Below are 16,074 nucleotides of genomic sequence, written 5' to 3'. Positions count from 1 at the left end.
CTAGGCTACCTGCCGCCCCTCCACTCTAACCACTAGGCTACCTGCCACCCCTCCACTCTAACCACTAGGCTACCTGCCGCCCCTCCACTCTAACCACTAGGCTACCTGCCGCCCCTCCACTCTAACCACTAGGCTACCTGCCGCCCCTCCACTCTAACCACTAGGCTACCTGCCGCCCCTCCACTCTAACCACTAGGCTACCTGCCGCCCTCCACTCTAACCACTAGGCTACCTGCCGCCCCTCCACTCTAACCACTAGGCTACCTGCCGCCCCTCCACTCTAACCACTAGGCTACCTGCCGCCCCTCCACTCTAACCACTAGGCTACCTGCCGCCCCTCCACTCTAACCACTAGGCTACCTGCCGCCCCTCCACTCTAACCACTAGGCTACCTGCCGCCCCTCCACTCTAACCACTAGGCTACCTGCCGCCCCTCCACTCTAACCACTAGGCTACCTGCCATCCCTCCACTCTAAACACTAGGCTACCTGCCGCCCCTCCACTCTAACCACTAGGCTACCTGCCGCCCCTCCACTCTAACCACTAGGCTACCTGCCGCCCCTCCACTCTAACCACTAGGCTACCTGCCGCCCCTCCACTCTAACCACTAGGCTACCTGCCGCCCCTCCACTCTAACCACTAGGCTACCTGCCGCCCCTCCACTCTAACCACTAGGCTACCTGCCGCCCCTCCACTCTAACCACTAGGCTACCTGCCGCCCCTCCACTCTAACCACTAGGCTACCTGCCGCCCCCACTCTAACCACTAGGCTACCTGCCGCCCCTCCACTCTAACCACTAGGCTACCTGCCGCCCCTCCACTCTAACCACTAGGCTACCTGCCGCCCCTCCACTCTAACCACTAGGTTACCTGCCGCCCCTCCACTCTAACCACTAGGCTACCTGCCGCCCCCACTCTAACCACTAGGCTACCTGCCGCCCCTCCACTCTAACCACTAGGCTACCTGCCGCCCCCACTCTAACCACTAGGCTACCTGCCGCCCCTCCACTCTAACCACTAGGCTACCTGCCGCCCTGGCACATCGTATAACACCTTGTCTGGCGTCTCAGACCATTATTCATGTTTATTTGATCTGATCTCCTGTCTAAAACTGAATTATAGATGTTATTCATGTGTATTTACCCTTTTATTTTCAGTTTTCTGAGGTACGAAAGAGACCTGGGCCTTTTCTCAGAGTAGGAATGCTGATCTGTCCATATAATCCTATTGATTCTGATCTAGGATCTGTCCATATAATCCTATTGATTCTGATCTAGGATCTGTCCATATAATCCTATTGATTCTGATCTAGGATCTGTCCATATAATCCTATTGATTCGGATCTAGGATCTGTCCATATAATCCTATTGATTCTGATCTAGGATCTGTCCATATAATCCTATTGATTCTGATCTAGGATCTGTCCATATAAGGGGGAAATATTGCTGATATGCCATAGATAGGCGGCCACAATGGCCTATATCTTTTTATTTTATTATTTTACCTTTATTTAACCAGGCAAGATCAGTTAAGAACAAATTCTTAATTTCAATGACGGCCTAGATACAGTGGGTTAACTGCCTGTTCAGGGGCAGAACGACAGATTTGTACCTTGTCAGCTCAGGGGTTTGAACTTGCAACCTTCCGGTTACTAGTCCAACGCTCTAACCACTAGGCTACGCTGCCGCCCCAAGGGTCGCGTGCTGTGCACTCACTGAAAATATTTGTCTCCGTGATTTGAACTGTTCGAAGGGAATACCCACGGGGGATGTAGAGGTGGTCGGGGGGGGGGGGGGGGGGGGGGGGCTCTGTGTGTGTAGATTAGGGAGAGGGCTGTGCGGAGGGGAAATGTTTTGGAGAAGGGGTGTGTGTTTTGAAGTGAGAAAGGGGGCTCTGTGTATGTGTAGATTAAGGAGAGGGCTGTGCAGAGGGGAAATGTTTTGGAGAAGGTGTGTGTGTTTTGGCGTGAGAGGGGGCTCTGTGTGTGTGTGTGTGTTTGGCCTACAGACGTTTGGCCTACGCCCCCATTTTGCATGAGAGGGAGAGGGAACTAAAGTGAGTGATGGGGGAATTGTCTGTCTGGGGGGAATTTGCTGTGTGCTTTCAGTCCAACCTGCACTCTAAACACTGGAGCAGCTGTGTGTAGGCTGAATGTATCATGGGAGAGGTAGAGGGATGTGTGTGTGGGGGGGGGGGGCAGGGTGTGTGTGTGTGTGGGGGGGGGGGCAGGGTGTGTGTGTGGGGGAGAGGGACAGGGTGTGTGTGTGTGTGTGTGTGTGTGGGGGGAGAGGTAGAGGGATGTGTGTGTGTGGGGGGGACAGGGTGTGTGTGTGTGTGTGTGTGTGGGGGAGAGGTAGAGGGATGTGTGTGTGTGTGTGGGGGGGGACAGGGTGTGTGTGTTTGTGGGGGGAGAGGTAGAGGGGTGTGTGTGTGGGGGGGGCAGTGTGTGTGTGTGGGGGGGGGGGGGGGAGAGGGACAGGGTGTGTGTGTGTGTGTGTGTGTGGGGGGTGGGGAGGGACTGTGTGTGTGTGTGGGGGGGGGACTGTGTGTGTGTGTGTGTGTGTGTGTGTGTGTGTGTGTGTGTGTGTGTGTGTGTGTGTGTGTGTGTGTGTGTGTGTGTGTGTGTGTGTGTGTGTGTGTGTGTGTGTGTGTGTGTGTGTGTGTGGACTATGTATGAGCAGGCTGACCACTAGAAATAGACTTCGATTTTGGATGTTTGAAAAAAAGAAACATCGATATATGCCTTTCCTCGGCACCAAAAAGACTAAAAACTATTGACCTGCAATGGGGTCAACTCATGATGCTCTGAGGCACGAGAATACTTGATGGAAACAGCGTGTTGTTTGTAATTATTTTGTTTTAAGCCTTCCCCAAACCCTAGGTCCTGACCCTTAAACTCTCTGAATTAATACATTTAACCTTTTTGAGTTGATTCTGTGTTATACCTGTAACCACGCAGAATTAATGAGGGAAAAAATAGACAATACGTCGAATTTCAAAGTGAAACTATGAGACCTGGTTGTGTATGAGAGGGGAGGGGTGTGAGTGTGTGTGTTTCTGTGTGTAGGCTCTGTCTGAAGGGAGGGGGAGTATGTACAGAGACATTATTTTTGGTATGTCATACAACATATGGAATTAGTTTGGAGTGAGTACCACTATGCTGTAAAGTAATCCTCAGTGATCCACTATGCTGTAAAGTAATCCTCAGTGATCCACTGTGCTGTAAAGTAATCCTCAGTGATCCACTATGCTGTAAAGTAATCCTCAGTGATCCACTGTGCTGTAAAGTAATCCTCAGTGATCCACTATGCTGTAAAGTAATCCTCAGTGATCCACTCTGCTGTAAAGTAATCCTCAGTGATCCACTGTGCTGTAAAGTAATCCTCAGTGATCCACTATTTTGTAAAGTAATCCTCAGTGATCCACTATGCTGTAAAGTAATCCTCAGTGATCCACTGTGCTGTAAAGTAATCCTCAGTGATCCACTCTGCTGTAAAGTAATCCTCAGTGATCCACTGTGCTGTAAAGTAATCCTCAGTGATCCACTGTGCTGTAAAGTAATCCTCAGTGATCCACTGTGCTGTAAAGTAATCCTCAGTGATCCACTATGCTGTAAAGTAATCCTCAGTGATCCACTATGCTGTAAAGTAATCCTCAGTGATCCACTGTGCTGTAAAGTAATCCTCAGTGATCCACTATGCTGTAAAGTAATCCTCAGTGATCCACTGTGCTGTAAAGTAATCCTCAGTGATCCACTATGCTGTAAAGTAATCCTCAGTGATCCACTGTGCTGTAAAGTAATCCTCAGTGATCCACTATGCTGTAAAGTAATCCTCAGTGATCCACTGTGCTGTAAAGTAATCCTCAGTGATCCACTCTGCTGTAAATTAATCCTCAGTGATCCACTGTGCTGTAAAGTAATCCTCAGCCCACAGATCAAAACCAAAGTAGATCTGGAGTCTCAATCTCTCTCCCAGTCTCCCTCTCTCCCTCGCCATCTCTCCCTCTCTCCCAGTCTCCCTCTCTCCCTCGCCATCTCTCCCTCTCTCCCAGTCTCCCTCTCTCCCTCCCCATCTCTCCCTCTCTCCCAGTCTCCCTCTCTCCCCCATCTCTCCCTCTCTCCCAGTCTCCCTCTCCCAGTATCCCTCTCCCCCCCCTCTCCCTCCTCTCCATCCTCCTCTCCCTCCTTGTCTCCCTCCTTCTCCCTCCTCCTTTACCTCTAAGTCCTAAGTCTCCTCTCCTCTCCTCTCCTCTCCTCTCCTCTCCTCTCCTCTCCTCTCCTCTCCTCTCCTCTCCTCTCCTCTCCTCTCCTCTCCTCTCCTCTCCTCTCCTCTCCTCTCCCTTTCTCTCCTCTCCTCTCCCTTTCCCTCCCCTCCTCTGCTGTTCTCCTCTCCTGTCCTCCCCTCCTCTCCTGTCCTCCCCTCCTCTCCTGTCCTCCCCTCCTGTCCTTCCCTCTGAAAACATTCCATTGGCCTTTCACTGTGTGTGTGTGTGTGTGTGTGTGTGTGTGTGTGTGTGTGTGTGTGTGTGTGTGTGTGTGTGTGTGTGTGTGTGTGTGTGTGTGTGTGTGTGTGTGTGTGTGTGTGTGTGTGTGTGTGTGTGTGTGTGTGTGTGTGTGTGTGTGTGTGTGTGTGTGTGTGTGTGTGTGTACCAATGATATATAAGCACATAAACCCTGGATTGCTGATGTTTTGTATTGACCATTGAGAGGCTTTGAAGCCACGGGTCGGCCATATTGGCCCTGAATAGAATTCTACAGTATTTCAGTTAAATGTTTCAAGGAAAAAATTAATGTATGTAAGTATTTTTGTGTTGTAGTGGGGACAGTAACATTAGTAATCTCCAAAAAGTATACTTTAATTAAACTTCTTAGGGCTGCAATCCCGTTAACGGGATTTATATGACAACAGCCACTGAAAGTGCAGGGCGCCAAATTCCAATAACAGAAATCTCATAATTAAAATTCCTCAAACATACATGTATTTTATACCATTTTAAAGGTAATCTTGTTGTTAATCCAACCACAGTGTCCGATTTCAAATAGGCTTTACAGCGAAGGCACCACAAACGATTATGTTAGGTCACCGCCAAGTCACAGAAAAACACAGCCATTTTTCCAGCCAAAGAGAGGAGTCACAAAAAGCACAAATGGAGATAAAATGAATCACTAACCTTCAATGATCTTCATCAGATGACACTCATAGAACTTCATGTTACACAATACATGTATGTTTTGTTTGATAAAGTGCATATTTATATTATAAAATCTCAGTATACATTGGCGCGTTATGTTCACTAGTTCCAAAAACATCCGGTGATTTTCCAGAGAGCCACATCATTTTACAGAAATACCCATTATAAATGTTGATAAAAATACAATTGTTAGACATGTAAATATAGATACACTTCTCCTTAATGCAACCACTGTGTCAGATTTCAAAAAAGCTTTACGGAAAAAGCAAACCATGCAATAATACAGAGTACAGAGTTCAGACAACAAAGCAGCCAAAAAGATATCCACCATATTGGGTAGTCAACATTAGTCCTAAATATTCACTTACCTTTGATGATCTTCATCAGAATGCACTCCCAGGAATCCCAGTTCCACATTGAATGTTTGATTTAGTTCGGTAATGTCCATCATTTATGTCCAAAGAGCTATTTTTTTTAGCACATTTGGTAAACAAATCCAAAGTCATGAAGCGCATTCCCTAGTTGCAGACGAAATGTCAAAAAGTTCCGTTACTGTCCGTAGAAACATGTCAAACGATGTATGGAATCATTCTTTAGGATGTTTTTAACATAAAAATTAAATAATGTTCCAACCGGAGAATTCCTATGTCTGTAGAAAAGCAATGGAGAGCTAACTCTCTCGTGACTGCGCCTCAGAGCCTGTGGCACTCTGCCAGACCTCTGGCTCAAACAGCCCTTATTCGCTCCCCCTTCACAGTAGAATCCTCAAACAAAGTTCTAAAGACTGTTGACATCTAGTGGAAGCCTTAGGAAGTGCAACATAACCAATATCCCACTGTGTATTCAATAGGGGCTGGGTTGAAAATCGACCAACCTCAGATTTCCCACTTCCTGTTTGGATTTTTTCTCAGGTTTTTGCCTGCCATATGAGTTCTGTTATACTCACAGACATCATTCAAACAGTTTTAGAAACTTCTGAGTATTTTCTATCCAACTGTAATAGTAATATGCATATATTAGCAACTGGAACTGAGGAGCAGGCCGTTTACTCTGGGCACCTTTCATCCAAGCTACTCAATACGGCCCCTGCAGACATTTAAAATAAAATGTTTTTGTATATTTTGTTAATTTATTTGTATGTTAAGCTCACATAATATATTTTAAATGTATTCATTAATGTGTCTGTAATATAATAAACATGACAGAAATAAATGTAGACGTTAACAAATGGTGGGTGAGTTCCAAGATGGAGGCGCGACAGCTTCTAAACAGAGCCCCCTGATAGTCATCTAGTCTATATATAAATCATTGGTGTTTGAGCCTTTGGTTGCTACTTAAAGTGCATTTGACTCGTTTGACAATACTGACAAAGTTTCCACTACCAGACACACAACAAAAATGTACATATTCCATCAGCAACCAGGGGACTCTGTCTGGACTATTCCATCAGTAACCAGGGGACTCTGTCTGGACTCTTCCATCAGTAACCAGGGGACTCTGTCTGGACTATTCCATCAGTAACCAGGGGACTCTGCCTGGACTATTCATTCCATCATTAACCAGGGGACTCTGTCTGGACTATTCCATTAGTAACCAGGGGACTCTGTCTGGACTATTCATTGTTTGCCCTCTTGATTGTTTATTTTGATCAATTCCCCATCTCATATGTGACCAGTAGTAAATGTACCGTAACCGTTAATCCCTGTTATTTGGTTGTATTAATACATGTTAATGCATTGTATTACTAATTAGGCCTTCTGTCATGTACCGTTCTCATTCTCCGCGTGGAAACGTTGTTTGCAGTGTTCACAACTTGCTACTACACTGTGAGAAACAAGTTTTGGTTTATTTCCTAAACTATAAATGTATGAGTTTTGTTTTAAAAAATCATGTTCTTTTGCTTGGAGTGTTCCATGTGAGCAATGAGCATCGGTCTGCTTTCACTGTCTTGTTAATGTTAAGGGAACGCGAGCACCTGAGCACACAGAAGTAGCATTCCTTGCCTGCTGCGTGCAACTCTCGGAAAATGCCCATTTGGGGATGTCTGATTTCTGATTGTCTTAACTCACCACATCCGCCACTAATAAACTGAGCTTGTCAGTAATGATTTCTTCGCCTCAAACAGTAAGTCAACGAAGTCTGTTTTTTAAATTATATTTTTAACATCCATTGTTAATGATAACCTAATAGTTCCTCACAGTAGGCCTATTTGAAAAATCTTTCCGACAATCTCCCCCCTCGATAATCACCAAGCAAAAATATAATAATCTGAAGATCCCATATATTCCTTGTAAAAGTCGTAAAATAACTTTCTCTTGCACAAAAGAACAGCTGTCTGTCCCGAGCTCACTCGGGTGGAAACTCGAGAATAGTTAGTATAGTTAGAATAGGCAACAACATCGTCTATGGGCACAAACCTGGACCAGACAGTGCTGGTGTAAAAAGTGCTCTTTTTTGACGAGTCGCAGTTTTGTCTCACCAGGGGTGATGGTTGGATTCGCGTTTATTGTCGAAGGAATGAGCGTTACAACGAGGCCTGTACTCTGGAGCGGGATCGATTTGGAGGTGGAGGGTCTGACATGGTCTGGGGCGGTGTGTCACAGCATCATTGGACTGAGCTTGTTGTCATTGCAGGCAATCTCAACGCTGTGTGTTACAGGGAAGACATCCTCCTCCCTCATGTGGTATCCTTCCTGCAGGCTCATCCTGACATGACCCTCCAACATGACAATGCCACTAGCCATACTGCTCGTTCTGTGCGTGATTTCCTGCAAGACAGGAATGTCAGTGTTCTGCCATGGCCAGCGAAGAGCCCAGATCTCAATCCCATTTAGCACGTCTGGGACCTGTTGGATTGGAGGGTGAGGGCTAGGGCCATTCCCCCCAGAAATGTCCGGGAACTTGCAGGTGCCTTGGTGGAAGAGTGGGGTAACATCTCACAGCAAGAACTGGCAAATCTGGTGCAGTTTAAAAATACCAAATTCAAATATTTAACATTGTTGAAAATATATGTGTTATTCATCAAAATAAAGCTTAATTTCTTGTTAATCCAGCCGCTGTGTCAGATTTCAAAAAGGCTTTACGGCGAAAGCAAAACATGCTATTATCTGAGGTCAGCGCCCCGCATACAAACACATGAAAATCACATTTCAACCAGGCAGGTGCGCCACAAAAGTCAGAAATAGCGATATAATTCATGCTTTACCTTTGAAGATCTTCTTCTGTTGGCACTCCAAAAGGTCACAGCTACATCACAAATGGTCCTTTTATATTCGATAATGTCCTTCTTTATTTCCCAAAAATGTCAATTTATTTGTCAGGTTTGATTCAGAAATACACCGGTTTCAACTCTCCCAACATGCCTACAAAGTACCTAATAAGTTACCTGTAAACTTGGTTCAAACATTTCAAACAACTTTCCTAATCCAACCTCAGGTACCCTAAAACGTAAATAATCGGTAAAATTTAGATGGAATAAACTGTTCCCAATACCGGATAAAAACAACGTGAAGCACGCTCCAGTATACTTGCATCAAAACAGTAGAGTCCACCTGGAGTGACACTTACAATGAATAGCATTACTTCTTCATTTCTCATAAGAAAAACATCGAACAATTTCTAAAGACATCTAGTGGAAGTCATAGGAACTGCAGCCAGGTTCCTAATAATAAGGGTATACCATAGAAACCCAATGGAAAATCCTATGACCTCCATTCTTTTTTTCCCTGGATGACCTCCATTATTTTTTTCCCTGGATGGTTTGTCCTCGGGGTTTCGCCTGCCATAACAGTTATGTTATACTCACAGACATTATTTTAACAGTTTTAAAAACTTTAGAGTGTTTTCTATCCAAATCTACCAATATGCATATCCTAGCTTCTGGGCCAGTTTACTTTAATTTTCATCCGGAGGTGAATATACTACCCAAGAGAGGTTAATGCAGCTGGTGGCCACACCAGATACTGAATGTTAGTTTTGATTTTAACCCCCCCCCCCTTTGTTCAGGGACACATTATTCCACTTCTGTTAGTCATATGTCTGTGGAACTTGTTCAGTTTATGTCTCAGTTGTTGAATCTTGTTATGTTCATACAAATATTGACACATGTTAAGTTTGCTGAAAATAAACACAGTTGACAGTGAGAGGACGTTTCTTTTTTTTCTGCTGAGTTTATTTGCACAGTAAAATCTTCCCACAGTGTGTTTCTCCGACTTTCAATCGGTAGATGGTTCTGCATCATTTTTGGACAGAAAGTTTCTGATTTTTGCAATTGCTGTAGGTTGTAGAAATACATTAGGATAGAGGAATACATTAGGATAATGGAGTTGATTGGTTTCCTGTTTTTCAATTGGTTAGAATGGTTTTCTATGGGTTGGCGAACTACGTTAGGATAATGGAGTGTGTTTGTAATGCATAGTCACCAAGCCACAGTGGTGCTGTGACTTTCCCAAAGCTGCCTACGACATGCATTTGATTTATTCTGGCCAGCTGGACCAGGCCATGCTGATGCATACAGAGTAACTCAGCACGTCTCCATGCTAATAAACAACCCTAACAATGTTGGTATTCAGAGGACATGTCTTGGTAGCAGGATGGCTCAACAGCAGCTGTGTGCTCTGACTGAGACGGAGGGAATATGTTTAGCTAAGATAGCTCTAGCATGTTAAATGAACCTGAGTGAGCTGAAGACAAGTAGCATCCCAATATGTAAGATAGATTAAGAGGTCTGGACATTTGGCAGCATGTTTAAGGCCCGTTCCAGCTGCTTCCTCAGATTATTTGAATTGCAAGCGTAGGATTATGAGGGAAAAACATTAAACCCAACATTATGACTGTGAGAGTGAGTGGGTCCAGAGACATGTTGGACAAAACCAGTCACTTTAGCCTACTAAGCTAACCTTAACCTAACCAAGTTAACTAAAACTGTCTCTGTTCTCTTGTGTCTGTAGGCTAGGTGACCAGTTCTACCGGGAGGCCATAGAACACTGTCGCAGCTACAACGCCCGTCTGTGTGCCGAGCGGAGCGTCCGTATGCCCTTCCTGGACAACCAAACTGGCGTGGCCCAGAACAACTGCTACATCTGGATGGAACAGCGCCACCGCGGGCCAGGTGGGTGAACTGCAGGCTGGGGAAGAGAAATGGCACGCGCGCACACACACACACGGGCGACACTTGATAGCCCTTCAAAATAAAGTTTATTTGTGAGCCGAATACAACAGGTTTAGACCTTACAGTGAAATGCTGACTTACAGGCTCCAATAGTGCAAAAAAGTTAAAGAAATAAAACAACAGTAAAAGGACAGGCTACATACAGTAGAGAGGCTATATACAGTAGAGAGACTATATACAGTAGAGAGGCTATATACAGTAGAGAGGCTACATACAGTAGAGAGGCTATATACAGTAGAGAGACTACATACAGTAGAGAGGCTATATACAGTAGAGAGACTATATACAGTAGAGAGGCTATATACAGTAGAGAGGCTATATACAGTAGAGAGGCTATATACAGTAGAGAGGCTATATACAGTAGAGAGACTATATACAGTAGAGAGGCTATATACAGTAGAGAGGCTACATACAGTAGAGAGGCTATATACAGTAGAGAGGCTATATACAGTAGAGGGGCTATATACAGTAGAGAGGCTATAAGAGAAATACAGTAGAGAGGCTACATTTACAGTAGAGAGGCTATATACAAAAAAGTAGAGTAAAAGGACAGCTATATACAGTAGAGAGTAGAGAGGCTATATACAGTAGAGAGGCTATATACAGTAGAGGCTATATACAGTAGAGAGGTTATATACAGTAGAGGGGTTATATACAGTAGAGAGGCTATATACAGTAGAGAGGCTACATACAGTAGAGAGGCTATATACAGTAGAGGGGCTATATACAGTAGAGGGGCTATATACAGTAGAGAGGCTATATACAGTAGAGGCTATATACAGTAGAGAGGTTATATACAGTAGAGAGGCTATATACAGTAGAGGGGCTATATACAGTAGAGAGGCTATATACAGTAGAGGCTATATACAGTAGAGAGGCTATATACAGTAGAGAGGCTACATACAGTAGAGAGGCTATATACAGTAGCTATATACAGTAGAGAGGCTATATACAGTAACGAGGCTATAAAAGTAGCGAGGCTACATACAGACACCTGTTAGTCAGGCTGATTGAGGTAGTATGTACATGTAGACATAGTTAAAGTGACTATGCATATATGATGAACAGAGAGTAGCAGCAGCGTAAAAGGGGGGGTGGCGGGTGGCGGTACACAATGCAGATAGCCCGGGAAGCCAATGTGCGGGAGCACTGGTTGCTCAGCCCAATTGAGGTAGTGTGTACATGAATGTATAGTTAAAGTGACTATGCATATATGATAAACAGAGAGTAGCAGCAGTGTAAACGGAGGGGTCGGGGTTTGGCACACAATGCAAATTGTCCGGGAAGCCATTTGATTACCGGTTCAGGAGTCTTATGGCTTGGGTTTAAAAACTGTTGAGAAGCCTTTTTGTGCTAGACATGGCACTCCGGTACCGCTTGCCATGTGGTGGTAGAGAGAACAGTCTATGGCTGGGGTCTTTGACAATTTTTAGGGCCTTCCTCTGACACCGCCTGGTGTAGAGGTCCTGGATGGCAGGCAGCTTGGCCCCAGTGATGTACTGGGCCGTATGCACAACCCTCTGTAGTGCCTTGCGGTCAGAGGCCGAGGAATTGCCGTACCAGGCAGCGATGCAACCAGTCAGGATGCTCTCGATGGTGCAGCTGTAGAACATTTTGAGGATCTCAGGATCCATGACAAATATTTTTAGTTTCCTGAGGGGGAATAGGCTTTGTCATGCCCTCTTCAGGACTGTCTTGGTGTGTTTGGACCATTCTAATTTGTTGTTGATGTGGACACCAAGGAACTTGAAGCTCTCAACCTGCTCCACAACAGCCCCGTCTATGAGAATGGGGGTGTGCTCGGTCCTCCTTTTCCTGTAGTCCACAATCATCTCCTTAGTCTTGGTTACGTTGAGGGATAGGTTGTTATTCTGGCACCACCCGGCCAGGTCTCTGACCTCCTCCCTATAGGCTGTCTCGTCATTGTCAGTGATCAGACCTACCACTGTTGTGTCGTCTGCAAACTTAATGGTGGTGTTGGAGTTGTGCCTGGCCATGCAGGCGTGGGTGAACAGGGAGTACAGGAGGGGACTGAGCACGCACCCCTGGGCATCTCCAGTGTTGAGGATCAGCGTGGCAGATGTGTTGCTACCTACCCTCACCACCTGGGGGTGGCCTGTCAGGAAGTCCAGGATCCAGTTGCAGAGGGAGGTGTTTAGTCCCAGGATCCTTAGCTTAGTGATGAGCTTTGAGGGTACTATGGTGTTGAATGCTGAGCTGTAGTCAATGAACAGCATTCTCACATAAGTGTTCCTTTTGTCCAGGTGGGAAAGGGCAGTGTGGAGTGCAATAGAGATTGCATCATCTGGGGATCTTTATGGGCGGTATGCAAATTGGAGTGGGTCTAAGGTTTCTGGGATAATGGTGTTGATGTGAGCCATTACCAACCTTTCAAAGCACTTCATGGCTATGGACGTGAGTGCTACGGGTCTGTAGTCATTTAGGTAGGTTACCTTTGTGTTCTTGGGCACAGGGACTATGGTGGTCTGCTTGAAACATGTTGGTATTACAGACTCAATCAGGGACAGGTTGAAAATGTCAGTGAAGACACCTGCCAGTTGGTCAGCACATGCCCAGAGCACACGTCCTGGTAATCCGTCTGGCCCCGCAGCCTTGTGCATGTTGACCTGTTTAAAGGTCTTACTCACGTCGGCTACGGAGAGTGTGTTCACACAGTTGTCCGGAACAGCTGGTGCTCTCATGCATGCCTCAGTAATGATTGCCTCGAAGCGAGTTTAGAAGTGATTTATCTCGTCCGGTAGGCTCGTGTCACTGGGCAGCTCTTGGCTGCGCTTCCCTTTGTAGTCTGTAATAGTTTGCAAGCCCTGACACATAAGACGAGCGTCGGAGCCAGTATAGTACGATTCAATCTTAGCCCTGTATTGACGCTTTCAGTGGCTGTAGATACATTTCTGGTCTTAATAAACTAAACAGTTTTTTATGGTTTTAAAACCAGAAGACTAGTCATCTAGAACATAGACCTGGGCGATATGGACAAAAATCCATATTAATCCATATTATTCCATATTATTCCATATTAATCCATATGAATCCATATTATTCCATATGAATCCATATTAATCCATATTAATCCATATTAATCCATATTATTCCATATTAATCCATATTATTCCATATGAATCCATATTAATCCATATTATTCCATATTATTCCATATTAATCCATATTATTCCATATTAATCCATATTATTCCATATGAATCCATATTAATCCATATTATTCCATATTAATCCATATTAATCCATATGAATCCATATTATTCCATATTATTCCATATTACATTTTACATTACATTTACATTTAAGTCATTTAGCAGACGCTCTTATCCAGAGCGACTTACAAATTGGTGCATTCACCTTATGACATCCAGTGGAACAGCCACTTTACAATAGTGCATCTAAATCTTTTAAGGGGGGGGGGTGAGAAGGATTACTTTATCCTATCCTAGGTATTCCTTAAAGAGGTGGGGTTTCAGGTGTCTCCGTATTAATCCATATTATTCCACATTATTCCATATTATTCCATATTATTCCATATTAATCCATATTATTCCATATTAATCCATATTAATCCATATTATTCCATATTAATCCATATGAATCCAAATTAATCCATATTAATCCATATTATTCCACATTATTCCATATTAATCCATATTATTCCATATTAATCCATATTAATCCATATTATTCCATATTAATCCATATTAATCCATATTAATCCATATTATTCCACATTATTCCATATTAATCCATATTATTCCATATTAATCCATATGAATCCATATTAATCCATATTAATCCATATTATTCCACATTATTCCACATTAATCCATATTATTCCACATTATTCCATATTATTCCATATTATTCCATATGAATCCATATTAATCCATATTAATCCATATTAATCCATATTATTCCACATTATTCCATATTAATCCATATTATTCCACATTATTCCATATTATTCCATATTATTCCATATTAATCCATATTATTCCATATTAATCCATATTAATCCATATTATTCCATATGAATCCATATTAATCCATATTAATCCATATGATTCCACATTATTCCATATTAATCCATATTATTCCATATTAATCCATATTAATCCATATTAATCCATATTATTCCACATTATTCCATATTAATCCATATTATTCCATATTAATCCATATTCATCCATATTAGTTATAACATTAATGTGCATCAGTTTTAATTTTCTTATCCTTTAAACTACTACTACTGGTTTGATGGTTGTAGTCATCAATTTGTTCCGTTAACAATCAGTCATATAAGCAAACTTCACATTTCTCAAGTGTAGGCTACTTATCGTAACGGTATCAAGTGTAGGCTACTTATCGTAACGGTATCAAGTGTAGGCTACTTATCGTAACGGTATCAAGTGTAGGCTACTTATCGTAACGGTATCAAGTGTAGGCTACTTATCGTAACGGTATCAAGTGTAGGCTACTTATCGTAACGGTATCAAGTGTAGGCTACTTATCGTAACGGTATCAAGTGTAGGCTACTTATCGTAACGGTATCAAGTGTAGGCTACTTATCGTAACGGTATCAAGTGTAGGCTACTTATCGTAACGGTATCAAGTGTAGGCTACTTATCGTAACGGTATCAAGATGAAGGGAGAGACTATTAGCCCAGACTGCTAGATGAAGGGAGAGACTATTAGCCCAGACTGCTAGATGAAGGGAGAGACTATTAGCCCAGACTGCTAGATGAAGGGAGAGACTATTAGCCCAGACTGCTAGATGAAGGGAGATGCTATTAGCCCAGACTGCTAGATGAAGGGAGATGCTATTAGCCCAGACTGCTAGATGAAGGGAGATGCTATTAGCCCAGACTGCTAGATGAAGGGAGAGACTACTAGCCCAGACTGCTAGATGAAGGGAGAGACTATTAGCCCAGACTGCTAGATGAAGGGAGAGACTATTAGCCCAGACTGCTAGATGAAGGGAGAGACTATTAGCCCAGACTGCTAGATGAAGGGAGAGACTATTAGCCCAGACTGCTAGATGAAGGGAGAGACTATTAGCCCAGACTGCTAGATGAAGGGAGAGACTATTAGCCCAGACTGCTAGATGAAGGGAGAGACTATTAGCCCAGACTGCTAGATGAAGGGAGAGACTATTAGCCCAGACTGCTAGATGAAGGGAGAGACTATTAGCCCAGACTGCTAGATGAAGGGAGATGCTATTAGCCCAGACTGCTAGATGAAGGGAGATGCTATTAGCCCAGACTGATAGATGAAGGGAGATGCTATTAGCCCAGACTGCTAGATGAAGGGAGAGACTATTAGCCCAGACTGCTAGATGAAGGGAGAGACTATTAGCCCAGACTGCTAGATGAAGGGAGAGACTATTAGCCCAGACTGCTAGATGAAGGGAGAGACTATTAGCCCAGACTGCTAGATGAAGGGAGAGACTATTAGCCCAGACTGCTAGATGAAGGGAGAGGCTATTAGCCCAGACTGCTAGATGAAGGGAGAGACTATTAGCCCAGACTGCTAGATGAAGGGAGAGACTATTAGCCCAGACTGCTAGATGAAGGGAGAGACTATTAGCCCAGACTGCTAGATGAAGGGAGAGACTATTAGCCCAGACTGCTAGATGAAGGGAGAGACTATTAGCCCAGACTGCTAGATGAAGGGAGAGACTATTAG

The 16,074-nt window shown here is 44.0% G+C and overlaps 1 protein-coding gene across 2 annotated transcripts in view; it reads left to right on the top strand.

Annotated features, from left to right (window-relative positions):
* The window catches only part of LOC123995423 (zinc finger protein DPF3-like), a 55,222-nt gene that overhangs the window by 13,969 nt on the left and 25,179 nt on the right, over positions 1–16,074 (top strand). For both annotated transcript variants that reach the window (XM_046299020.1, XM_046299021.1), the window contains one exon: positions 10,143–10,303. In XM_046299020.1, the coding sequence (XP_046154976.1) occupies positions 10,143–10,303 (161 nt within the window). The remainder of the gene's footprint in view (positions 1–10,142; positions 10,304–16,074) is intronic.

Source organism: Oncorhynchus gorbuscha, linkage group LG14 (assembly GCF_021184085.1).
Source record: "Oncorhynchus gorbuscha isolate QuinsamMale2020 ecotype Even-year linkage group LG14, OgorEven_v1.0, whole genome shotgun sequence".
NCBI classification, from domain to species: Eukaryota; Metazoa; Chordata; class Actinopteri; order Salmoniformes; family Salmonidae; genus Oncorhynchus; species Oncorhynchus gorbuscha.
The sequence above is the reverse complement of the archived record's forward strand: the minus strand, read 5'-3'. Positions and strand labels throughout refer to the sequence as shown.